This window comes from Hypomesus nipponensis, chromosome 21 (genome assembly GCF_054491055.1).
Source record: "Hypomesus nipponensis isolate SF chromosome 21, ASM5449105v1, whole genome shotgun sequence".
Taxonomy (NCBI): Eukaryota; Metazoa; Chordata; class Actinopteri; order Osmeriformes; family Osmeridae; genus Hypomesus; species Hypomesus nipponensis.
In genome coordinates this window covers 222774-250427 of record NC_140381.1, presented here as the reverse complement: position 1 = coordinate 250427, position 27654 = coordinate 222774, and the positions used below count along the sequence as shown (strand labels likewise).

The window sequence follows — 27654 nt, the reverse complement described above, 5'->3', positions numbered from 1 at the left end:
CTATTGCATATCATACAGGAAACAATGTTTGTGTGGGCAGGGCCAGCGTTAAGGCTCCTCTCCTTTCCGTGTGCTTAGCATGCGCACCAAGCTCCGCCTCCTCAGGGGAGTGGGAGCCAATCCCAGCAGATTGTCCTCAGGGGGCCTGTCTTCCATCTGCAGTAAGAAGCTTCCTGATTGGCTGGTGTTTGACTCAGTGTCCAGAGAGCTCGTCTCAGGTTGGTGGTGAGGGGAAAGGGGCGTGTCTACAGAGTCTTTCCAGAAGGAGGAGTCAAAGGATGAGTTCCGCCTTCGCAGGTGCATGGCACTGTCTGTCAACCCTGTCACAGTGGCAACGAGGGTCTCTGGGGGCGGGTCTACGGTGATGCAGGGCGGGCTCTGCTTCCTCTTCCTGTCTGGAACTGGAGACAGCAATTGGCCGAGGCAGCTCATCTTCTGCTCCTCCATGGAATGTTGCTGCAGACACACCAGGGAGCCGGCCAATGAGTGTTGGGTGTGAAGGGGGTGGGGGGAAGGCCTTGGGGTCAGGTGGATGTCAGCAGAGGTGAAGATGATGCTAGACACCGTTTCATCTGCTTCATACGGTTGGGGGGCGCAGGGGCTAGGGGGGGCAGGGGTGATGGGAGGGATTGAGTCTGGTTGATCAGGGCTTGGGCCGAGGGGTGAGGTAGGGGGGTGTGTTGGGCTGGAGGGAGTGGGAGGGCCGAGGGGTGAGGTAGGGGGGTGTGTTGGACTGGAGGGAGTGGGAGGGCTGGGGGGTGAGGTAGGGGGGTGTGTTGGGCTGGAGTGGGTGGGAGGGCTGGGGGGTGAGGTAGGGGGGTGTGTTGGGCTGGAGTGGGTGGGAGGGCTGGGGGGTGAGGTAGGGGGGTGTGTTGGGCAGGAGGGAGTGGGAGGGCTGGGGGGTGAGGTAGGGGGGTGTGTTGGGCTGGAGGGGGTGGGAGGGCTGGGGGGTGAGGTAAGGGGGTGTGTTGGGCTGGAGGGAGTGGGAGGGCTGGGGGGTGAGGTAGGGGGGTGTGTTGGGCTGGAGGGGGTGGGAGGGCTGGGGGGGGTGGGAGGGGTGTGTGTTGGGCTGGAGGGGGTGGAAGGGATGGGGGGGGTGGGAGGGCTGGGTTGTGAGGTAGGGGGGTGTGTTGGGCTGGAGGGAGTGGGAGGGCTGGGGGGTGAGGTAGGGGGGTGTGTTGGGCTGGAGGGGGTGGGAGGGCTGGGGGGGGTGGGAGGGGTGTGTGTTGGGCTGGAGGGGGTGGAAGGGATGGGGGGGGTGGGAGGGCTGGGTTGTGAGGTAGGAGGGTATGTTGGGCTGGAGGGAGTGGGGGGGCTGGGGGGGTTTCTTGGGGGGTATGTTGGGCTGGAGGGTGTGGGGGGGCTGGGGTGGGTGGGAGGGGCGGAGAAGGTTCCAGGTGGGGGTGGTTGGCTACCTTCACTGCAGCAACTGTGGCTCTGGGAGATGACCCACTGAGAGTGTGTGTGCCGGAGTGTGTGTAAACTAGAGTGTGTGTGTTTGGGGACAGTGAGCAGTGCTCCATCGTTGCAGCGCCCTGGTAGCCCTAACCCTGGTAGCCCTAACCCTGGTAGGTCCTCAGCAGATGTCAGATCCTCACACACAGCTTTCTACAGGAAGCAGAAAGGGAGGAAGTTATACAAAGGAAGCAGCAAGTAAGGAAGCTACATACAATAAACAGGAAGTTACACACAGGAGGTAATACAGCAATACAAGAGTTTACCAAAAGAAAAACGTATAGCCAGAGCCTGTTTAAGGAGAGCCTTGCCACTCCCTATTAAGCCCCATTGTACCGAATTTAGCTGCAGTTCCACCAGAGTTCCACTGGGGGTGATCGCGAGCGAGTGCATGTGGAATGGGAGTCTATGGAGCTAAACGGCTAAATTTGTATCTTTCGCCTGATTGTCGTTGAAAAATCTCCGATTTGATTGTAGTTTGTGCATGTTCAACATGGATTATAGGTCGAAAGTTGAATGAACGAGTACTTATGTCCTTTTGATTTCTTACATGGTGAGTCGTTGTTGCCCATAACACGCTAGCATTCTGCTAATGAATGCTGATTGGTTAGTGAAGGACTGATACGACCAGAGCTCCCGCTTGATGGCATCCGAAGAGGAATCAGAATGTCGGAGCATTAGCAACATTAGCAACAACATTAGCAAGCCAAAACTCTTTCTAGCATGTGTATTGACAGGGAGAGCCTAACCTGTCAGCTGTGTTGTCGATGCCCTGAGAGAAAGAAGTAAGTGGCCAGAGCTTGCCGTCAAGCAGTAGCTCTGGTCGTACGATGTGTATGACGTCAATGACATTTTCAAAAGCTTTTTAGAACAGAAAGGCGATTTTAAAACAATCTAACAGCCAGCAGTGTGTATTTTTTTGCCTCCCCTTTCGAATTCAGAATTCAAATTTCTAGACAAAAAAATTATATCCTGAGAAAAGTGGATTTTGAGGGGTACCGCTCCATAGACCTCCATTCATTCTGCACTCGCTCGTTAGCGCCCTCACATGGAACTTCAACCAGTTCAGAACCAGTTTCCCGAGAGTGGCAGTTCTCTCTATATTAGACATTCTCTGGTATAGCAAAGAGATAGCAGGAAATTGTACAGGAAACAGGAAGTCACAAACAAGAAGCAGGAAGTGACAAACTGGAAGTTGGGTGATACCTGTCTCTTCAGCTGTCTGCCACTCAGGGAGGAGCTGGGTCTGTGAATGGCATGTCCTTCTCCAGGAGGAGTGTGTCTATCTACGCTGTAGGAGGGGCTTAGCCTATGAGGAGATGACCTGTCCACGCTATGGGCGGGGCTTAGCCTATGAGGAGATGACCTGTCCACGCTATGGGCGGGGCTTAGCCTATGAGGAGATGACCTGTCCACGCTATGGGCGGGGCTTAGCCTATGACGAGATGACCTGTCCACGCTATGGGCGGGGCTTAGCCTATGAGGAGATGACCTGTCCACGCTGTGGGCGGGGCTAAGCCTATGAGGAGATGACCTGTTCACGCTATGGGCGGGGCTTAGCCTATGAGGAGATGACCTGTCCACACTATGGGCGGGGCTTAGCCTATGAGGAGATGACCTGTCCACACTATGGGCGGGGCTTAGCCTATGAGGAGAGGACCTGTCCACGCTATGGGCGGGGCTTAGCCTATGAGGAGAGGACCTGTCCATGCTATGGGCGGGGCTTACCCTATAGAAAGTACGACTGTCAACGCTGTAGGAGGGGCGTAGCTTATGTCTGTCATTGCTGTGGGTGGGGCTAAGCTGATAGGACACACAACTGTAAAGAGCGGGGATAGAAGGGGAGGTCCGGTCAATGCTGGAGGAGGGGCTTAACATGTAAGAGTTGTGTCTATCTATGCTGGAGGAGGGGCTTAGTCTGAGGGAGGTGTGTCTGCCTCTTGTGGGGGCATGTTTGCCGATGCTGTGGGCAGGACTGAGGCAAATGGTTGGTCGGTGGCTGTGGGAGGAGCTTAAGAAGGCGTGGCTTCCGGCAGGTAACGCTCCCGGCACCTGGAGTAGAGATCCCGCCCCACTGGAACCCATGGAGGAGGTGGAGCCTGGAGGGGGAGGGAGGGGGGAGAGGATGTAGAGAAGAAGAGGAAGGGGGGAGAGGATGGAGAGAAGAAGAGGGAGGGGGGAGAGGATGGAGAGAAGAAGAGGGAGGGGGAGAGGATGGAGAGAAGAAGAGGAAGGGGGAGAGGATGGAGAGAAGAAGAGGGAGGGGGAGAGGATGGAGAGAAGAAAAGGGGAGGGGGGAGAGGATGGAGAGAAGAAGAGGGAGGGGGGAGAGGATGGAGAGAAGAAGAGGGAGGGGGGAGAGGATGGAGAGAAGAAGAGGGAGGGGGAGAGGATGGAGAGAAGAAAAGGGGAGGGGGGAGAGGATGGAGAGAAGAAGAGGGAGGGGGGAGAGGATGGAGAGAAGAAAAGGGGAGGGGGAGAGGATGGAGAGAAGAAGAGGGAGGGGGAGAGGATGGAGAGAAGAAGAGGGAGGGGGAGAGGATGGAGAGAAGAAGAGGAAGGGGGAGAGGATGGAGAGAAGAAGAGGGAGGGGGGAGAGGATGGAGAGAAGAAGAGGGAGGGGGGAGAGAAACTGAATACAGTAAAACCCTAACCAAGTATGAACATTCTAATTCTGTAACTGTGGTTGTGAGTGTAAGTGTTAAAGTTACCTGAAAAGCCATACCCCCTGTAAACCTCGTGGCCAATGGGAAGGAAGGGGGCGTGTGCTAGCGTTCGGAGTGGGCGGACCATGTAGCTGTCGTTGGGCAATGAGAGCATCCGGGAGAGATAGGGGCGCTGGACTGTCAGGAGGTTGCTGTGGCAAACCTCCTTTTCCACACCCTGTAGACACAGGCGTCAAAGGAACATCACCACCACCATCACCACCATCATCATCACCACCACCATCATCATAATCATCACCACCATCATCATCATCACCACCATCATTATCACCATCATCACCACCACCACCATCATCATCATCATCACCACCATCATCATCACCACCATCATTATCACCATCATCACCATCATCATCACCACCATCATCACCACCATCATCATTATCATCATCACCACCATCTCAACCACCATCATCATCACCACCATCATTATCATCACCGTCATCATCATCACCACCATCATCATCACCATCATCATCATCACAACCATCACAACCATCATCATCACCACCATCATCATAATCATCACCATCATCATCACCACCATCATCATCATCATCATCATCATCATCATCATCATCATCATCATCATCATCATCATCATCATCATCATCATCATCATCATCACCACCATCTCAACCACCATCATCATCATCACCATCATCATCATCACCACCATCATTATCACCATCATCATCATCACCACCATCATCACCACCATCATCATCACCACCATCATCACCACCATCATCATTATCATCATCACCACCATCTCAACCACCATCATCATCACCACCACCACCATCATCATCATCATCACCACCATCATCACCACCATCATCATCACCACCATCATCATTATCATCATCACCACCATCTCAACCGTCATCATCATCACCACCATCATCACCACCATCATCATCACCACCATCGTCATCACAACCATCACAACCATCATCATCACCACCACCATCATCATCACCACCATCGTCATCACAACCATCACAACCATCATCATCACCACCATCATCATCACCACCATCATCATCATCACCGTCATCATCATCACCACCATCATCATCATCACCGTCATCATCATCACCACCATCATCATCATCATCATCACCACCATCATCATCATCACCACCATCATCATCATCACCGTCATCATCATCACCACCATCATCATCATCATCACCGTCATCATCATCATCACCACCATCATCATCACCACCATCATCATCATCACCACCATCACAACCATTTCCATCCACACAAACCTGTCCGGCGTGTTCAAGGGAAGCGTTACTAAGGAAATGGTTGACCTCTCTCTCCTTCTCCTCCTCCTGCTCCTCCCTCTTCCTCCTCTCCCTCTCCTCCTGCTCCTCCTTCTCCTGCGCCTCCTCCTGCTCCTCCTGCCGCGCCTCCTTGTTGCTCTCCTCCAGGTGCTTCATGAGCACAGCCACCACCACGTTCACCAGCACAAACTGAGCGATCAGCACGAAGGTGACAAAGTACAGAGGAGACACCAGGGGCAGGTAGGACAGGCAGGAGCGCTCCTCTGGCCTGCACTCACGCAGGGTGTCCTGAGGGGAGGGGGGGAGAGGAGGGAGGGGGGGGAGAAGAAAAGGGGTGAGGAGGAACGGGGAGGAGGGGTAGAAAGAGGGGAGGAGGGAGAGGATGAAGTACGATGGCGGAGATGGGGGAGGGAGGAGAGGGAAAAAGCTGATTTGCCCAGGATGTATATCTAGTCTAGTCCACAAGATGGAGCCACTGAGCTAACAGCCATATACAGAGGATACGCACACAGTCACTGTGCTCTGAACATTACTGACAGGGCCAGTAACCAATCACCAGGGGGGAATATAGCAGCCGGCCAATCATGTTTCACCTTCATGATTCCGTTCCAGTTGTCTCCGGTTGAGATGCGGAACAACGTGAGGAAAGCCATGCCCATGTTCTCAAACGTAGCATGACGACTCAGACCCTCACATGGGTTCACCTCCGAACACTCTGGAGGGGGGGACGGGGGGAGGTATGGAGGTATGGAGGTAGGAAGGAAGGAGGCAAGATGTATAGATACTAATTAGAACATGGAGGTAATTATTGTAATTTTATGGACAGGCAAACATTGGAAATTACACACTCACTCACACATACACACTCTCTATCTCTCTCTCTCTCTCTCTCTCTCTCTCTCTATCTCTCTCTCTCTCTCTCTCTCTGACACACGTACAATACACACACACTCACTGACCCAGTTTTCCAAAGAGCTCGACTCCCAGTGCTGCGTAGATGAAGAAGAGCAACATGAACAACAGGCCAAGGTTCCCCACCTGCACACACACACAGAAATATATTAGAATGGTTTTACTCCAGTATTACTCCAGTATTACTCCAGTATTATTCCTGTATTACTCCAGTATTACTCCAGTGTTACTCCAGTATTACTCCAGTATTACTCCAGTGTTACTCCAGTGTTGCTCCAGTATTACTCCAGTACTACTCCAGTATTACTCCAGTTTTACTCCTGTATTACTCCTGTATTACTCCAGTTTTACTCCAGTATTACTCCAGTACCTGTGGCAAGGCCTGCATCACAGTGTCCAACAGAGAGCGCATGCCTGTGGCCATCTTCAGCAGCTTCAACACTGAGGAGAGACCACAAGTAGGATCAGTATCAACACAATATTACTGTGGTCGTATTAGTACATTAGTAGCGTGAATACAATGTGTGTGTGTGTGTGTGTGCATGTGTGTGAGTGTACGTGTGTGAGTGTGTGTGTGTACCTCGTGCGATCCTCAGCACCCTCATGATCCTGATGATGGTGGGGTTGATGGGAAGGGCGGCGCTCATCTCGATCTCCTCCAGGGTGATGCCCATGATGGACAGCAGCACTATGGCTAGGTCCAGCTGGTTCCACCTGCACACACACACACACACACACACACACACTCAGTACAGCAGCACTATGGCTAGGACCAGCTGGTTCCACCTGCACGCACACACACACACACACACACACTCAGTACAGTTGACTTGTTTATGTTTGTGTTGTGTGTGTTTTGAGAGTGTGTGTGTGTATTTTGAGACTGTGTGTCTGTATTTTGAGAGTGTGTGGGTGTGCATACCTGTCTTTGAAAAACCGGCGCAGACCGAAGGCTATGAGTTTGAGCACGGCCTCGATGACAAACACCAGAGTGAAGAGATAGTTACAGTGTTTCAACACCTCCTCCAGGAACTGAAACACACACATTTACATTTATGAATTTAGCAGACGCTTTTATCCAAAACGACTTCCGAGAGAGAGCTTTACAAAAGAGCATAGGTCACTGATCAAAACAACAAGTTAGCCCCAAACATTGCAAGCAGCCAAAACATGAAGCATACATTGTGAAAAACCAAAGTGTCAAAGGGAAGAACAGTAAAATATTTCACAGCGAGTACAAAAGTTTAAATCCGTTATAACTAACCAACAAGAGTAACAAGTCTCTCAATAGAGCAACAAGTCTCTCAATATACACATCCCCTGGTTACCAACACTGTGATCTCCATCACCCCTGGTTACCAACTGTGATCTCCATCACCCCTGGTTACCAACACTGTGATCTCCATCTCCCCTGTTCCATAAAGGCCGCTCAAAAAAGTCTAAATTAAAGTCCTTAACCAGACTTGAATAAGTTTAATTTGTCAAGCGGGGCTAAAGCGGTTCCATAAAGGCCAATTTCAGCTCACACAGTCCTACTAATTCAAGTCAGATTTAAGTAGTCAAGCTAATTGCGCGTGCTATTCATAAGCAGCCCGAGAGGTAAAACATGGATCATACAATCCACCACGGCAATAGCAATGCACAGGGCCACGTGACATCTTCCAGAAAGAACGTTCCCTTTAAATCGTGTACAATGACAGCTTCCTTATCCACCGCTTCATCAAAATAAAATGACACGCCATGATTGACGTCGTGAACGACAGGCTACGTAGGAGGACCTTTTTAGACCTTTACTTCGTTGATTAAAAACACCCTCTAAACTCACCTAAATTGGCTTTTTTTACATCGTTTAAAATAGATAGCCTACTATTAATCAATACATCCAGTAGCCAAACTTTTTAACATGGTTTTTGTGTTGGGGAAATGCAGGGCGGATTTAGGTCTGTTTTGCAATTGTAGGGTACGATTAACAATTATATTGCCATGATAATTATACTTGGATAATTTAGATTGAGAAATAGGCCTATGCCTGATGCCTAAACATTTGAAATCACAAACTAACATCCATACATTAACGGCTATGGTGTGTAGCCTATCAAAGCATTGTTCATCATTGTTTAATGCATTAGGCTAAATGTTGTAGGCTAATTTAGTTGATTTCTATCAATGTTGAACATATTGAACTGATGAGAATAAGAATATGAGAATATACGTGGTAAAACATCGTTTTCCCGTTGGGTCAGTGTTACAGGAATGTCTGGTTAAGCACCAAGTCACGCTAAGCCCGACAGTTAGCCTGCCCCTGACCAGACTAGTTTCGCAGCCTAAGTTGCCATAGTAACCGAGTTCGAACTAAGATGAGCTAGCTTTATGGAACCGAATAAACTAGAAATGAGTCCGACTAACTGACATTAGTCTGGCTTATTTGGTAAACTCGTTTTATGGAAGAGGCCTCTGGTTACCAACACTGTGATCTCCATCCCCTCTGGTTACCAACACTGTGATTTCCATCACCCCTGGTTACCAACACTGTGATCTCCATATCCCCTGGTTACCAACACTGTGATCTCCATCCCCTCTGGTTACCAACACTGTGATCTCCATCCCCCCTGGTTACCAACACTGTGATCTCCATATCCCCTGGTTACCAACACTGTGATCTCCATATCCTGTGGTTACCAACACTGTGATTTCCATATCCCCTGGTTACCAACACTGTGATCTCCATATCCCCTGGTTACCAACACTGTGATCTCCATCCCCCCTGGTTACCAACACTGTGATCTCCATATCCCCTGGTTGTACAGGAGATGCTGGCAATGTGGTGATAGTAATGTTTACATGGTGGTAGTATAGTGGTAGTCATGGTTACCTGGTGGTAGTGTGGTGGTGGTCATGGTTACCAGGTGGTAGTGTGGTGGTGGTCATGGTTACCTGTGGCTGGTCATAGTGCTCCATAGCCATGGTGAGGACGTTGGTGGCGATGATGACGGTGATGAAAAGGTCCAGGTAGTGGCTAGTGCACAGCGTGTGGATGGACCGACGCAGGGGGGGGTAGTCTGCATAGTAGGGTTTCTCTAAGGCCTCTGGACACACACACAGGTACACAGCCATGTCCACACAGGCACATAAGACAGCCCTTCAGTATAGACAGCCCTTCAGTATAGACAGCCCTTCAGTATAGACAGCCCTTCAGTATAGACAGCCCTTCAGTATAGACAGCCCTTCAGTATAGACAGCCCTTCAGTATAGACAGCCCTTCAGTATGTTCATATGTTCACTCAGCACCATCACACTACTTGGAAAAAATTAAAACTCCCCCTTCTCCCCCCTCTCTGTCCCCTCTCTCACCCTCTGTCTCACTCCCCCTTCTCCCTTTCTTCTACATACCTCTTTCCCCTCTCTTCCTCTCTTCTCCCTACCTCTCTTTCCCCTCTCTCTCCCCCCTCTGTCACCCTCTGCCTCACTCCACCTCTCCCTCTCTCTCCCCTTATTCCCCTCTCTCTCTCTCTCTCTCTCGCCTTATTTCTCCCTCTCTGTCTCCCCCTGTCTCACCCCCCCCCCGTCTCACCCCCCCCTTTCTCCCCCCACACTGATAAAATAATATCACTGCTCCGATATGAGGTCACTGATGAAGTCACTGCCAGCCAGAAAACTGTGTGTATGTGTGTGTGTGTGTATCTGTGTATGTGTGTGTATGTGTGTGGAGATAAAACTGCCAGCTCAGGAGTTCCATCCTATCCATCACACACACACACACACACACACACACACAGTGGCACTTCAAGGTGTCTTTGGGCAGAAAGCTTGGCTGAGAAACCAGACAGTTAGCACTACTGAAAATTACTCTGCTGACAACACTCTGGTGTGTGTGTGTTTATGTGTCTGTGTGTGTGTCAGTGTGCTTATGTGTGTGTCAATGTGTGTGTTTGTGTGTGTCAGTGTGTGTATGTGTGTTTATGTGAGGGTGTGTGTGTGTGTGTATGGGAGGGAGAGTCTACGTACTCCTCCTCCTCTTCTCCAGTCGTTTCTGTCTCTTCTTCTCCCGCAGCCGTGCCTCCTCCTCCTCCTGATCCTGACGGCACTTGTGGAAGTTCTCCACCACCACGCCCACGAACATGTTGAGCACGAAGAAGCTCACAATGAGCAGGAAGGAGATGAAGAACAGCAGCATCCAGGGGTTGTGGTTCCTCACCGGCTGGAGGGGAGAGAGAGGAGAGAGATGAATAACAGCAGCATCCAGGGGTTGTGGTTACCTGTTGAGTGTGTGTGTAGAGTGTGTGTGTAGCGTGTGTGTGTAGAGTGTGTGTATATAAAATGTGTGTTTAGAAAGTACCTGCTGGTCGACTCCCACAGCGTCTAGGCCGTCGTACATGATGCTGACCCAGCCGTCCTTCGACGACAGTACAAACAAGGACATCAGCGCCTGCAACACACACGTGAGGACAGTGTCTGTAACACACACGTGAGGACAGTGTCTGTGGATCAAGTCTGATGTCTATGTGTACGTACCTGTCCCAGGTGTGTGTGAGTGTGCACCTGTCCCAGGTTAGGGTTAGTTGTTATGGTGCGTTTACACTGCAGCAACGGCATGCAAGCGACAACATGTTTTCCATGCATTTTCAATGGAGCCAGGCGAATCGCTTGCGTGGTGCATTGTGGGTACCGACGCAACGCAATAGAGATTTTCTGAACTTACTGCAAATGAAGAACGATTTTCGCTAGCGTTGGCCAATCTGAGTGTTTTCTTGTTTCTCGTAACGTAGCAACCATGGTAAACATTTATAGCTTTCAGTTTTTAAGATGGAGGACAAACTAATCGCCTGTGTGGCTGCATATCCAGTCCTGTACGATACATAGCTGTATTTGTACAAATACATTAATAAAAAGAATGAGGCCTGGCACAGGGTTGCCGACCTTGTCGTTGCTCCTGGTGTTTTTTTTGTACTTTCAAAGTCTCTCTTCACATTACATAACTTCGTACTATGGTAACTAGCTAGTTAGCCCGGCTGGAACTCCCTAGTCGTATCGACAGATTAGCAGAGACTTTGAGTAATATAATAAAACGTTTTTTACACACGTCAACGTGTATGTCTATTAAACAGTTTTGTATTTTGTAAAGAAGTTGTTTGTTGCGAGTGCGTAAACCCAAGTCTGCACACTTGGCCATGACAACTACAACAGTGTACTTAGGAGAACTACAATTCTACATTAATCTGTTTGATACGCCCCGAGCGTGGTGAACTGTGGGAAGGTGAGCAATGGCAAGCGATTCACTCCGACGGCTCTGCGAGCTGAAAGCAATTCATCGCCAGAACAGTAGATGGCGCTGCACTGCGATGCTAGCTAGGTTATCGAAAAGTCCGAGCAAATTTACAAATTTGCCGTTTCATCAATAAAATACGCATATTTTCAGCAACTAAACTGCCCATTTCTCGTCACATTTTAATTCAGATGCTGTTTTACATGTACTGTTCAGCTGAGATATGAATTGTAAAAACTTACTGCGGTCAAAGGATTATATTTGTCCTGTTTATCATGGCCCTGACGCAAGCGGTTCTCATACTGACCAATCACAGCCAAGGGGGTCTCCGTAGCTACGCGGATAGTTAGAAAATTGCACGTCAAGCTCTCCGAGGCTCTCCGAGGGCTGACGGAGAACTCGTAGAGGGCTTTCAACGGAGACGAGGGCGTTCCCATGTGTCCGTTTTCCGAAAAACGCAGAAGCATATATCGGTATATCAATCTTGATTGTGGTGTGATTAGTTGTTCTTGGGTATAAAAGGAATTGTGAAGCATCTGTGGATTCTTGATCTCCTGAGACCTTCTCCTCAGCTCTGGCTTGTCCTAGTACTCCTTCACCTCTTGAGTAGCTAAGAGTTAACCTTCATTGATTTCATTCATTTGCAATATGATTAAATGATTATATTATTTAACCTTACTTTGACCATTCTTGCTCTGATTTAACCCATAGAGTCAAATAACTGTAATTCCTTTGGTATTGGCATTATTTGGTTAATGTTAATACACTGTTCAGTTTCCCATCTTCCTTCAAACCATAGGGGAATTAGTTTTGGTTGTTTGGTCAATATTGACCCCCTACAATCTTGAAATAGATTTGCTGAAGTTACAGGACGGTACATGGTCACAGGTGAATCATGTAAATTGTAGGAACAATAGCCGATAAATTTGTAGGCAATGAAGAACACCAAATACAATTTCAATTATTTGTCTTTATTTCAGTGCCAAAAAGCATTTGGTCAGTTCTGAGTGCACTTCAACGGCGAGTAACATTAGCAATGCAGACCTAAGGGCTGAGAATGTTGCTAAAATAAATTACAGATTGTAACTGGAAACGGTAACGTAAACCTAGGTAGGCTATTCATCAGGGAATTAAAGCACATCGAATCGCAGTCTTAAAATCCTCTCCCAGCGTATAACTAAGCAAATTAAATTTTGTTTGAGATCGGTCGGCTCAGAAAGTGGGAGGGAAAAGGTAGAAACGCGAAGTTTGGCATGGAAAACCTGCAAGCAAGCAGGTTAGTTTCACGGAAGAAGTTACCATGGAAACATACCAAAAGGTTTTGTAACCTCTCTTTCTGGAACGGGAAAACCGAGAAACCAAGTGTGTGTGTGTGCGTGTGTACCTGTCCCAGGTTGTCAAAGTTGTACTTGCGCCTGACCCAGCGGTACCCTGCATGCAGACAGTCTGTCCTGCTGGTGATGTTCCTCACGTCCACACCATCACAGTGAAAGAACTTCCCTTTGAACAACTACACACACATTCATACATACAGACATGGCTGGTAGCTGAGATGTTACTATACACTGTGTCTGGTAGCTGAGATGTTACTATACACTGCTAATGCAAACTGTTAGTATTAACTGTGTAATTGACTGTGTATGAACTGTGTGTGTGTGTGCTACCTGCACCCCCAGTATTCCAAACACGATGAAGAATGCACAGCAGATGAGGACGATGTTTCCTATGGGTCTGAGAGACGTGATGAGAGTCTCCACCACCAGCTTCAGACCTGGAGCTCTGCTGATCACCCTGGAAACACCACACATGTATAAACACATACATACACACACACATGTATAAACACATACATACACACACACACATGTATAAACACATACATACACACACACACATGTATAAACACATACATACACACACACACACATGTATAAACACATACATACACACACATACCCCCCCCCCCACTCCACCCCTCTCTTCGCTACCTGAGGGGGCGCAGGGTGCGCAGCAGGCGCAGCACTCTGAGGATTCCCAGGATGCGGTTGCCCCCGGCGGATGCTATGGAAACCAGGATGTCCAGCAGGGACACCAGCACCAGCACGCCATCCAGAAGATTCCAGCTGCTGCTCAGGTACCCACCCTCACCTGGGGAGAAGCCCAGAGCTACCACCTACACACACCATGAACACGCACACGCAAACATGCACAAACACCATATATACACACACTCATACACAAATAACATGAACATACACACACAACATTTGATACCTTCTAATATCAAAAAATATAAATGAGATTTAGAGACAAAACAGAAGAGATGTTTAAAGGTGAAACAGAATGAGAATTTTGGAGACATGAAGTTATGGCATTGATAATCTAAAAAGAGATTTGAGATGAATCATAATAATCTGAGATGTTTTAGTCTTTACCTTGACAGTCATCTCTGCTACGAAGATCACAGTGAAGATGCAGTTGGACACACTCAGGAACACTCTTTCCTAAACACATACATACACATACATATACACACACACATATACACACACACATATACACACACATATATATACACACACATATATATATACACACACATATATATATACACACACATATATATATCATGTGTACTCACAAAGACACACCTATACTTAGACATATACATAACACACTACTATAGATACTGTGCGTGTGTGTGTGTGTGTGAGAGAGAGAGAGAGAGAGAGAGAGAGAGAGAGAGACAATATGTAAGTGTGTATGTGTGAGAGAATGTGTGTTTGTGCATGTGAGTGTGTGTGTGACAGTGCATATGTGTATATCTGTATGTGTGTGTCAGAATGTGTGTGTGTTACCGTGCTGTGGGGCTGGATGTGGGGTCTCTCCAGAGCGATTGTGATACAGTTGAGGAAGATGAAGAGGAGGGTGACATGATCAAACATCTTGTGACTGATCACCCGGTGACACCACACTCGGAACCTGGCACACACACAGAAGGGTGACATGGAAAGGTGTGTACATGTGTGTGTTCACGTGTGTGTGTATGTTCACGTGTGTGTGGTGTGTGTGTGGTGTGTGTGTGTGTGTGTGGTGTGTGTGTGGTGTGTGTGGTGTGTGTGTGGTGTGTGTGTGGTGTGTGTTCACGTGTGTGTGGTGTGTGTGTGTGTGTGTGTGTGGTGTGTGTGTGGTGTGTGTGTGGTGTGTGTGTGTGGACCTGTGCTGGGGAGAGAACACATAGAGGGAGCAGTCTTCGTGGTCTCTGCACCACTGAGGCTTGTATGGCTCCAGCTTCATCTTCAGCTTGGTACACACACTCTGGAACACACACACCACACGCCCACACAGACACAAACACACACACACACCAAACACACACCCCACACCCACACAGACACAAAGACACACAGACACATGCACACAGACCACATACACACACCACACACACAAACCAAATTCACACACACACAGTTAAAAAACGTAATAAACACAGCTATTCATTTTTTACATGTCCATAAACTACACACACTCACCTCCTCAACCTCCTCTTCCTCCTCCTGATCGTCATAGTAACGTGGCGGTTGGGGCAGGTCGCCGTGGTAACACTCTGCAAGGTGATGGGCTGTCCCATTGCAGTCCGGGGGGTGGAGCATGGGCACCTGCAGATACTCTGATTGGTCGAGAGATGGCTCTCGCGTGCTGTAACTGGACCAGCCAGACCACGCCTCCTCTGACAGCAGAGACTCTCTCTCTCCTGATTGGCTCCTTCTCTGGAGGCTGGACCAACTGGAGCGACGACTGTCCCACTGAAGCAACAAAAGTCAATATATACATATATAAATATATATAACCCTAACCCTATATATATAAATATTTGTATTTTATTTTTTATGTTTATATACGTTTATACACACATAAACAGTACGTACACAATACTAACACAAATACATTCGCACATAAATACAATGGATACACACAATTGCGTGTGTGGATGTTTGTGTGTATGCGTGTGTGTTGACTTACCGGAGATCTTGGCTCTAAACCATTTATCTCTGCAGACATGATGCTGGCACGTCGTGATTGGCTGTGATTGGTGGTGGGCGTGGCAGCAGTGTGCATAATAAGTGGCGGAGGCCGTGGCGATGGGGTCGGGGGGCGGGGCATGGAGGCGCGGGGGTTGAGGAGGCCATTAGGGGCCAGCATCATCATCTCGAGCTTGAGCTCTGAACACACACAAACACGCTTATACATACAATGTGTTATATATGTGTGTGTGTGTGTATACGTGTATGTATGTGTATAAGTGTGTGTGTGTGTATAAGTGTGTGTTTGTGTATAAGTGTGTATGTGTATAAGTGTGTATGTGTATAAGTATGTGTGTATAAGTGTATGTGTGTATAAGTGTGTATGTGTATAAGTGTGTATGTGTATAAGTATGTGTGTATAAGTGTATGTGTGTATAAGTGTGTGTGTGATATCTAAATGTTTGTGTATACCTGCTTCATGCAGCTCCCTCATCTTCTCCTCCTCCTCATAGCTCAGAGACTGTTTATCTTCATCTGATTCAGTCCTGCTGGCATCTCCCTACAACACATCACCACCACCTTCATCATCATCACCACCACCTTCATTATCATCACCACCACCTTCATTATCATCACCACCACCTTCATTATCATCATCACCACCTTCAATATCATCCCCACCACCTTCATCATCATCATCACCTTCATCATCATCACCACCACCTTCATTATCATCACCACCTTCATTATCATCATCACCACCTTCATTATCATCACCACCACCTTCATTATCATCATCACCACCTTCAATATCATCCCCACCACCTTCATCATCATCACCACCTTCATCATCATCACCACCACCTTCATTATCATCACCACCACCTTCATTATCATCATCACCACCTTCAATATCATCCCCACCACCTTCATCATCATCACCACCTTCATTATCATCACCACCACCTTCATTATCATCACCACCACCTTCATCATCATCACCACCACCTTCATCATCATCACCACCTTCATTATCATCATCACCACCTTCATTATCATCACTACCACCTTCATCATCATCACCACCACCTTCATCATCATCACCACCACCTTCATCATCATCACCACCTTCATTATCATCATCACCACCTTCATTATCATCACCACCACCTTCATCATCATCACCACCTTCATTATCATCACCACCACCTTCATCATCATCACCACCACCTTCATCATCATCACCACCTTCATTATCATCACCACCACCTTCATCATCATCACCACCTTCATTATCATCACCACCACCTTCATTATCATCACCACCACCTTCATAATCATCACCACCACCTTCATCATCATCACCACCTTCATTATAATCATCACCACCTTCATTATCATCACCACCACCTTCATCATCATCACCACCTTCATTATCATCACCACCTTCATTATCATCACCACCTTCATTATCATCACCACCACCTTCATTATCATCACCACCACCTTCATCATCATCACCACCTGCATTATCATTACCACCACCTTCATTATCATCACCACCACCACCTTCATCATCATCACCACCTTCATCATCATCACCACCACCTTCATCATCATCTTCATCATCACCACCACCTTCATCATCACCACCACCTTCATCATCATCGCCACATTCATCATCAACACCACCACCTTCATCATCACCACCACTTTCATTATCATCACCACTACCTTCATCATCATCACCACCCCCTTCATCATCACCACCACCTTCATTATCATCACCACCACCTTCATCATCACCACCAACTTCATCATCATCACCACCACCTTCATCATCACCACCACCACCTTCATCGTCTCCCTGCAACACATACCCTCATCACTCACAGATCTACAGAGGAGGGAAGAGAGATCTACAGAGAGGAGAGGGCTCCTAGTAGCCTTCCTCACCTCCTGGTAGCCCTCCTCACCTCAGCCTGGAAGCCCTCCACCAAGATGGCCACCAGCAGGTTGAAGAGGACGTAGTTCCCAAAGGTCATGAGAGCTACGAAGTAGAGAGCAGCCAGGGGAGACGTGGAGGCCATGCCGTTATACAACACCACATTCCAGTCCTCCTGAGTCAGAATCTGCAGGGAACATCCTCATCATCACCATCATCACCATCATCACCATCATCATCATCATCACCATCATCATCATCATCACCATCATCACCATCATCATCATCATCACCATCACCATCAATGTGTGTGTGAGTGTGAGTGTGTGTGTGTGAGAGAGAGAGAGAGAGAGAGAGAGAGAGAGAGAGAGAGAGAGTGTGTGTGTGTGTGTGTGAGAGAGAGAGAGAGAGAGAGAGTGTGTGTGTGTGTGTGAGAGAGTGTACCTGGAACACAGTGACGATGGCCCAGAGCAGAGAGTCAAAGTTCTTCCTGTCTGGCAGCGTGTCTCCTGAGTCCTGCTGAAGGCCGAACTTACAGCCAAACAGGTGCATCCCCAGGATGCTGGAACACACACACACGTGAAGGCCACAGCGACAGCCAACCAGATCAACTTCCTACTTCTTAGCCAGATTAACCAGGTGTGTGTGTGTGTACCTGGAGGATGTGTGTGTGTGTACCAGGAGGATGTGTGTGTGTGTACCTGGAGGATGTGTGTGTGTGTACCTGGAGGATGTGTGTGTGTGTGTGTGTACCTGGAGGATGTGTGTGTGTGTACCTGGAGGATGTGTGTGTGTGTGTGTGTGTGTACCTGGAGGATGTGTGTGTGTGTACCTGGAGGATGTGTGTGTGTGTGTGTGTGTACCTGGAGGATGTGTGTGTGTGTACCAGGAGGATGTGTGTGTGTGTACCTGGAGCATGTGTGTGTGTGTGTACCTGGAGGATGTGTGTGTGTGTACCTGGAGGATGTGTGTGTGTGTGTGTGTACCTGGAGGATGTGTGTGTGTGTGTGTGTACCTGGAGGATGTGTGTGTGTACCTGGAGGATGTGTGTGTGTGTGTGTGTGTGTGTACCTGGAGGATGTGTGCGTGTGTGTGTGTGTGTGTGTGTGTGTACCTGGAGGATGTGTGTGTGTGTACCTGGAGGATGTGTGTGTGTGTGTACCTGGAGGATGTGTGTGTGTGTGTGTACCTGGAGGATGTGTGTGTGTGTGTTTACCTGGAGGATGTGTGTGTGTGTGTACCTGGAGGATGTGTGTGTGTGTGTGTGTACCTGGAGGATGTGTGTGTGTGTGTGTACCTGGAGGATGTGTGTGTGTGTGTGTGTGTACCTGGAGGATGTGTGTGTGTGTGTGTACCTGGAGGATGTGTGTGTGTGTGTGTGTACCTGGAGGATGTGTGTGTGTGTACCTGGAGGATGTGTGTGTGTGTGTACCTGGAGGATGTGTGTGTGTGTGTGTGTACCTGGAGGATGTGTGCGTGTGTGTGTGTGTGTGTACCTGGAGGATGTGTGTGTGTGTACTTGGAGGATGTGTGTGTGTGTACCTGGAGGATGTGTGTGTGTGTACCTGAAGGTGAAGATGAAGAGCATGAGCAGCATGCAGAAGGTGGCCACATTGTCCATGGTCCTGACCAGCACCAGCAGCTGCCTCCTCAGAGCGGGCAGGAACCTGACCAGCTTCAGCACCCGCAGGAGACGGAACGTCCGCAGCACTGAGAGCCCTCCGTCTGCCTGGCCAGCGATCTCACACACACTGCAACACACACACACAGTCACTACACAAACTAGCCATCACACTAGCCACAGTTAGGATACACACACTAGCCCAGTGTTTCCCAATCCTGGTCCTCAGGGCACCCTGTCCTGCCTGTTTTAGATGTTTCCCAGCTCCAACACACCTGATTCAAATCAATTGTTATCCAGCTCTGCTGAAGCCTGCTTATGACCATTCATTTGAATCAGGTGTGTTGGAGCAGGGAAACATCTAAAACAGGCAGGACAGGGTGCCCTGAGGACCAGGATTGGGAACCACTGCACTAGCCATCCGGTCAGGAAGTTGATGCCTAAGGTACCTGATGATGACCACCACACTGTCAAAGGTGTTGTAGGGGTTGGTGAGGTAGCCGCATGGTCCTAGAGCCAGCAGTTTCAGCAGCATCTCCAGGGAGAACACGCTGGTGAACACCATGTTACTGACCTCCAGGATTAAGGTTAGCTCCTCAGGCTACACACACACACACACACACACACACACACCACCCTGGTGAACACCATGTTACTGACCTCCAGGATTAAGGTTAGCTCCTCAGGCTACACACACACACACACACCACCCTGGTGAACACCATGTTACTGACCTCCAGGATTAAGGTTAGCTCCTCAGGCTACACACACACACACACACCACCCTGGTGAACACCATGTTACTGACCTCCAGGACATCAGCTCTTCTGGCTAATGACACACACACATACACTCTCACATACACACATGGACACACACACATACACTCTCACATACACACATGGACACACACACATACACTCTCACATACACACATGGACACACACACATACACTCTCACATACACACATGGACACACACACATACACTCTCACATACACACATGGACACACACACATACACTCTCACATACACACATGGACACACACACATACACTCTCACATACACACATGGACACACACACATACACTCTCACATACACACATGGACACACACACATACACTCTCACATACACACATGGACACACACACATACACTCTCACATACACACATGGACACACACACATACACTCTCACATACACACATGGACACACACACATACACTCTCTCACAAGGACACTCTTTCAGCATACATACACAATCTCCTTCAAACAGCTAACACACAGTGTGCAGGACACCTGACTGCAAGTGTTGATTGGAAAATTAATCACATGATTAACACCCTTTAAATAAGACCCACTACACGCACACACCAGACACACACCAGACACCACACACACACCAGACACACACATATACACTAGGACAGCTCACACACACACACCAGACACACCACACACACACCAGACACACACACACACACACACCAGACACACCACACACAAACACACACACACCAGACACACCACACACACACCAGACACGCCACACACACACCAGACACACCACACACACCAGACACACCACACACACACACACCAGACACACCACACACACACCAGACACACACACACACACCAGACACACCAGACACACCACACACACACCAGACACACCACACACACACCAGACACACCACACACACACCAGACACACCACACACACCAGACACACCACACACACACCAGACACACCACACACACACCACACACACACACACACCAGACACACCACACACACACCACACACACACCACACACACACCAGACACACACACACACACCAGACACACACACACACACACACCAGACACACCACACACACACCAGACACACCACACACACACACACACCAGACACACCACACACACACACCAGACACACCACACACACACACCAGACACACCACACACACACACACACCACACACACCAGACACACACACACACCACACACACCAGACACACACACACACCAGACACACACCAGACACACACACACACCACACACACCAGACACACACACACACCAGACACAGTCACCCACCTTACCTGCTGGTGGTGCTCTATGCCCATGCTCAGAGTGTTGATGAGGATGGAGATCATGATGCCTCTGTTGAAGTATCTGCTGTTGACCACAACCTGTAGAGAGTCCTGCAGCTCCGCCCACACACACACACCACGGCCCGCCACTGGCCCAGAGTCCTGTCCGTCAGCACACCCGCGGCTGCTGATTGGCTCAGGAGCTTCGTCTCCCGGCTCCGAGTCGGCATTGTCGCTGTTGCTATGCCGGTTGTCATGGAGGCAGTAGGGACATGGTAACAGCTGTCCTGGCTTCTCCCCTGGCAACGCCAGGTTACCCACACACACACCTGGAAGACACCTGGGGAGGTTAGCGTACACACACACACTAACAAACACACATACACACACTCCCCATGAGGTGACTATGTAAACAGATTGATGTCCCCACAAAGATAGGATTAACAGAACACACACACTAACACACACACACTGGAGAGCTCACCATGCTCCAGCACCAGCTGAGGCAGTCTGTCGTTGTCTTGCCTCTGGCCGCGCCCCCTGCTGGTCATGTGACTGTAGACACTGGAAGGAAAGATTCCTGGGTAGTTGAGGCCCCGCCCTGTGTGGCTGGTCCCACCCAGATGATGATGATGAAGGTGGAAGACATCCATTGGAGGGGCGTGCCCTGAGTGCCGGTGGGCGTGGCCGTTCACCTCTCCGGCCCCACCCCCTTTGGAAGGCTCTGCACTGGTAAGTGTGTTTCCATGACAGCCACAGGGGACAAGTGTGAGCAGGCGGGCCAGGTGGCGCAAGGTGCGGCGCAGCAGGTGAGCCAGGTAGCGGAGCGTCTCCTCGTAGCAGGACCCGGGCTCCCGCTCGCTGGCCAGCGTGGACGCGTCAGAACGGTACCTCCGAGCGCTGCGCTCCGAACGCATCAGCGCACTCTCTCGCTGCTTTGTCTCTGAGAACTGGGTCGCTATGACAACCAGGCACAGGTTGATCATGAAGAAGGAGCCTACCTGGAGAGACAGGTAGTACCTGTCATACACACATCTGAGATACAGGAAGTACCTGTCATACACACATCTGAGATACAGGAAGTACCTGTCATACACACATCTGAGATCCAGGAAGTACCTGTCATACACACATCTGAGATACAGGAAGTACCTGTCATACACACATCTGAGATACAGGAAGTATCTGTCATACACACATCTGAGATACAGGAAGTACCTGTCATACACACATCTGAGATACAGGAAGTACCTGTCATACACACATCTGAGATACAGGAAGTACCTGTCATACACACATCTGAGATACAGGAAGTACCTGTCATACACACATCTGAGATACAGGAAGTACCTGTCATACACACATCTGAGATACAGGAAGTACCTGTCATACACACATCTGAGATACAGGAAGTACCTGTCATACACACATCTGAGATACAGGAAGTACCTGTCATACACACATCTGAGATACAGGAAGTACCTGTCATACACACATCTGAGATACAGGAAGTACCTGTCATACACACATCTGAGATACAGGAAGTACCTGTCATACACACATCTGAGATCCAGGAAGTATCTGTCATACACACATCTGAGATACAGGAAGTACCTGTCATACACACATCTGAGATACAGGAAGTACCTGTCATACACACATCTGAGATACAGGAAGTTCCTGTCATAAACACATCTGAGATACAGGAAGTATCTGTCATACACACACCTGAGATACAGGAAGTACCTGTCATACACACATCTGAGATACAGGAAGTACCTGTCATACACACATCTGAGATACAGGAAGTTCCTGTCATAAACACATCTGAGATACAGGAAGTATCTGTCATACACACACCTGAGATACAGGAAGTCAAATACTCCTCACACGTCCCGTTTACTCATACAATCGGTACAGTACTCTTGGAAGTATTTGAGTAGTATTTGCGTAGTGATCTGGTACTTACGATGATCAGGAAGATGAAGTAGATGAAGTTGTAGAAAGAGTGAGCGTCCATCACATAATACATGATGTCCACCCAACCCTCCAGAGTGATCACCTGGAAAACACACACCTGTCAGGACTACACATATAAAATACACACACACACCAGTCAAGGGGATCCCTAAAACACACACACACACCTGTTAAGGGGATCCCTAAAACACACACACCTGTCAAGGTGATCCCTAAAACACACACACCTGAAAGATGGCGATCCAAGCGTATCCAATGTTGTCAAAGTTGATGGCTCCTTTGTGAGGATTCAGGTTTCCAGGGCGACACACGTTATAGAACTGGAACCAGTTTACACAGCTTCCTATTGGCTCTACCAGCCCAGACCCCTCCCCTTCCTCCCTAGGAAAGGCGGAGTCACCAGGCAGCCAGCAGGAGGCCCCATCCACACGGCGGCGAGGAACGTCGGAACAGCGAAGCATTCCGTTCTCTCGACTGGTGGAGCAGATGAAGGGGAGGTCTTCCGACTCCTCTGGACGGTAGTACGAGTTCAGGAAGGACAGATTATACATCCTGGAGGACACAGACATGGAATGGTGACGCAGTGTGTGTGTGTGAGAGAAAGCGCACAACGGTGTGCACGTGTCAGAAGTGATAGAATCTGACATGATGGAGGTGATGAGTGAATACTAGTGACAGGAAGATTAGCAGCTTGACACAAACATACAACACACACACAACCAGAGCGACTTACAGTAAGTATAGGGACATTCCCCCCGAGGCAAGTAGGGTGCCAAGGACACAACGTCATTTGGCCCGGCCAGGAATCGAACCGGCACCTTCTGATTACTAGCCTGATTCCCCAACCGCTCAGCCACCTGACTTCCACCCATGCATATACATCCCAGGCTTTCACCTGAATGGGTGGCTGGCACTCTCTCAGACCTGCAGCTGATTGGTTACTCACATACGGATGTCCTCCCCCATGAAGCAGCGGTTCCTCAGAAGCCCCGCCCACAGCTGCACGCCCACGATGCCGAAAATGAAAAAGATGAAGAAGCAGAGCAGCAGCACGTTCCCCAGCATGGGCAGGGTGTCCAGCAGCAGGGTCACCAGGATACGCATGCCTGGAGACACACACGCACACACACACACACACACACACAGAGACACACCATACACACACACACAGAGACACACACACCATACACACACACACACACACACACACACAGAGACACACACCATACACACACACCATACACACACAGAGACACACACCATACACACACACACACACACACACAGAGACACACACCATACACACACAGAGACACACACCATACACACACAGACACACACACACAGACACACACAGAGACACACACCATACACACACACCACACACACAGAGACACACACATATATACATATGTGGCCAAATATATGATACGTTATTTAGAGAAAGGAGTGTGTGTGTGAGAGAGAGTAGGTAGAAGTGCTCACTGGGAACTCTGTTGATGGCTCTTAGTGGGCGGAGCACCCGGACGGTCCTGATAGCTGATAGGCTGACGTTGTGTCCGTCAAGAGAATACTCCAGCATCCTGGGGGCGGGAAAACCAGCGTGACATCATCACACCATATACTAACCGTAACCCAGCATGACATCATCACACCATATACTAACCCTAACCCAGCATGACATCATCACACCATCTACTAACCCTAACCCAGCATGACATCATCACACCATATACTAACCCTAACCCAGCATGACATCATCACACCATCTACCAACCCTAACCCAGCATGACATCATCACACCATCTACTAACCCTAACCCAGCATGACATCATCACACCATCTACTAACCCTAACCCAGCATGACATCATCACACCATCTACTAACCCTAACCCAGCATGACATTATCACACCATCTACTAACCCTAACCCAGCATGACATCATCACACCATCTACTAACCCTAACCCATCATACGTCATCCTAGCTGCTTACATTTAATAGTTGGGTGTGCTCACGCCTTCGGCGAGCACAACCATTGTTCTCTCACATATATATTTATTATAATTTTATTTTTTATTTTCCCACCCCTAAGGGTCTGTCAATATTTGGACTACACAGACAACATCGGTGTCAAAAGTTTCGTCATGGTAGCGATTGTGCTGCTTGTATTTTTATTTACGTTCCGTTGCACGTTTTAGGCTGAACTTAAGTTTTTGTAAAAAGTGCCTTGTGTCAACATAGGGTACTCAGTGGTGCCAAAGTAACAACGTCAGCACGCGTTAGCAACGACACATGGATACAACGTACATAGCAGAGCCATAGAAAAATATTTTTCTATGAATTAGCCATTTCCACCTACAGTAAATAAATGTCAAACTTAAGCTTTTACGTTTTTGGGGGCATATTTTCAGTTAGCAGATGGTACTGTTTGAATCGCGATTCCATCTGAAATACTGCCGGTGACAGCATTGTTACAGTAGCTTGTTTAAAAGGGGGTTCTTAATGAATAGTGCAAAATGATTTGGCTAAATGCTTGAAAAATGTCACTAGAAGAGAAAAACTTGGATGGACGCACCTGCACCGACGCAAGCAAACAAACCCTACAATTTCCCCAGAAATGGTACCCTATCTAGTTTTATATTATATGATATACAGTATATATGACATATCTTTCAATCCACAGCCATTGTTATTATGCAGTTTAATTTCCATTATTTAATGTAATTTGTCATGCTTGACAAGATTAGTAAAAATACATACATACATACATACATGCATGCATTCAAACAAACATACATACATAAATACATGTATACATGTAGTCATGTTTTAGTCATTTAGCAGACGCTCTTATCCAGAGCGTATACATGTCTGAAGCTGTCTATTCCAATCATTTGGTTGCAGTTGTAGCATGGACCCCACAACCCTTCCGTGACATCACCAGTCCTCTGGTCTCCTAGGAGACGACAGTCTTTTGGCATCTCTGGTCTCCTCGGAGACGACAGTGTGCTTGACATTCCATCACACACCCTGACATTCAGCTGGCATTAAACATGTGGTCAACCTTTACACACACGCCTGAGTATGTGTGTATGGTTTGTGTGTGTGTATGTGTGTGTGTATGTGTGTGTGTAGGGTGTGTGTGTGCGTCTGTGAGTGTGTGTATGTGTGTGTGTGTGTGAGACACTGACCCCACCATGACGATGAAGAAGTCCAGCCGGTTCCATGTGTCGCCAAGGTAACCCTTCTGCCCCATCACCCCCAGAGCCAGCATCTTGACAACCATCTCCACCGCGAAGAACATAAAGATACCATCGTCCAGTGCCTGGGACACAGCCACAAACACCATACACACACACACATGCTGAGGTAACCTATGGTCGGAAAATGTTAGATAAAACACACTTGGTCAGATATTGGGTGTGTGCGAGTACTTGGAGCAGAGTGCAGTGTGTGAAGAGGCAGTGTGTGTAAGTGCACCTGGAGCAGAGTGCAGTGTGTGAAGAGGCAGTGTGTGTACCTGGAGCAGAGTGCAGTGTGTGAAGAGGCAGTGTGTGTAAGTGCACCTGGAGCAGAGTGCAGTGTGTGAAGAGGCAGTGTGTGTAAGTGCACCTGGAGCAGAGTACAGTGTGTGAAGAGGCCGTGTGTGTACCTGGAGCAGAGTGCAGTGTGTGAAGAGGCAGTGTGTGTAAGTGCACCTGGAGCAGAGTGCAGTGTGTGAAGAGGCAGTGTGTGTACCTGGAGCAGAGTGCAGTGTGTGAAGAGGCAGTGTGTGTACCTGGAGCAGAGTACAGTGTGTGAAGAGGCAGTGTGTGTACCTGGAGCAGAGTGCAGTGTGTGAAGAGGCAGTGTGTGTAAGTGCACCTGGAGCAGAGTGCAGTGTGTGAAGAGGCAGTGTGTGTACCTGGAGCAGAGTGCAGTGTGTGAAGAGGCAGTGTGTGTACCTGGAGCAGAGTGCAGTGTGTGAAGAGGCAGTGTGTGTACCTGGAGCAGAGTGCAGTGTGTGAAGAGGCAGTGTGTGTACCTGGAGCAGAGTGCAGCGTGTGGAGAGGCAGTGTGTGTACCTGGAGCAGAGTGCAGTGTGTGAAGAGGCAGTGTGTGTACCTGGAGCAGAGTGCAGTGTGTGAAGAGGCAGTGTGTGTACCTGGAGCAGAGTGCAGTGCGTGAAGAGGCAGTGTGTGTACCTGGAGCAGAGTGCAGCGTGTGGAGAGGCAGTGTGTGTCGTCGCAGGGCTGGAACATCCCCAGAGTCACACAGTTCAGCAGGATGACCAGCATGCTCACTCGCTCAAACCAGGTGGTCAGGTCAAGGGTCAGCAACAT

The 27654-nt window shown here is 48.8% G+C and overlaps 1 protein-coding gene across 1 annotated transcript; it reads right to left on the bottom strand.

Moving 5' to 3' along the window:
• Positions 1 to 48: 48 nt before the first annotated feature.
• cacna1hb (calcium channel, voltage-dependent, T type, alpha 1H subunit b) lies at positions 49 to 27654 on the bottom strand. Its single transcript, XM_084685883.1, has 34 exons — positions 27517 to 27654; positions 26524 to 26657; positions 24815 to 24912; positions 24276 to 24435; positions 23557 to 23881; positions 23319 to 23411; positions 21834 to 22350; positions 21359 to 21678; positions 19695 to 19846; positions 19190 to 19375; positions 18069 to 18186; positions 17656 to 17811; positions 16151 to 16238; positions 15678 to 15877; positions 15188 to 15460; positions 14872 to 14972; positions 14513 to 14636; positions 14090 to 14158; positions 13643 to 13827; positions 13319 to 13445; positions 13039 to 13164; positions 10728 to 10817; positions 10397 to 10589; positions 9326 to 9477; positions 7314 to 7423; positions 6972 to 7105; positions 6762 to 6832; positions 6439 to 6517; positions 6073 to 6194; positions 5462 to 5767; positions 4167 to 4338; positions 2662 to 3554; positions 1347 to 1608; positions 49 to 635 (listed from the first exon to the last, which is right to left on the bottom strand). The coding sequence occupies exons 1-34, from the start codon at positions 27652 to 27654 to the stop codon at positions 49 to 51; spliced, it is 6861 nt and encodes a 2286-aa protein (XP_084542009.1).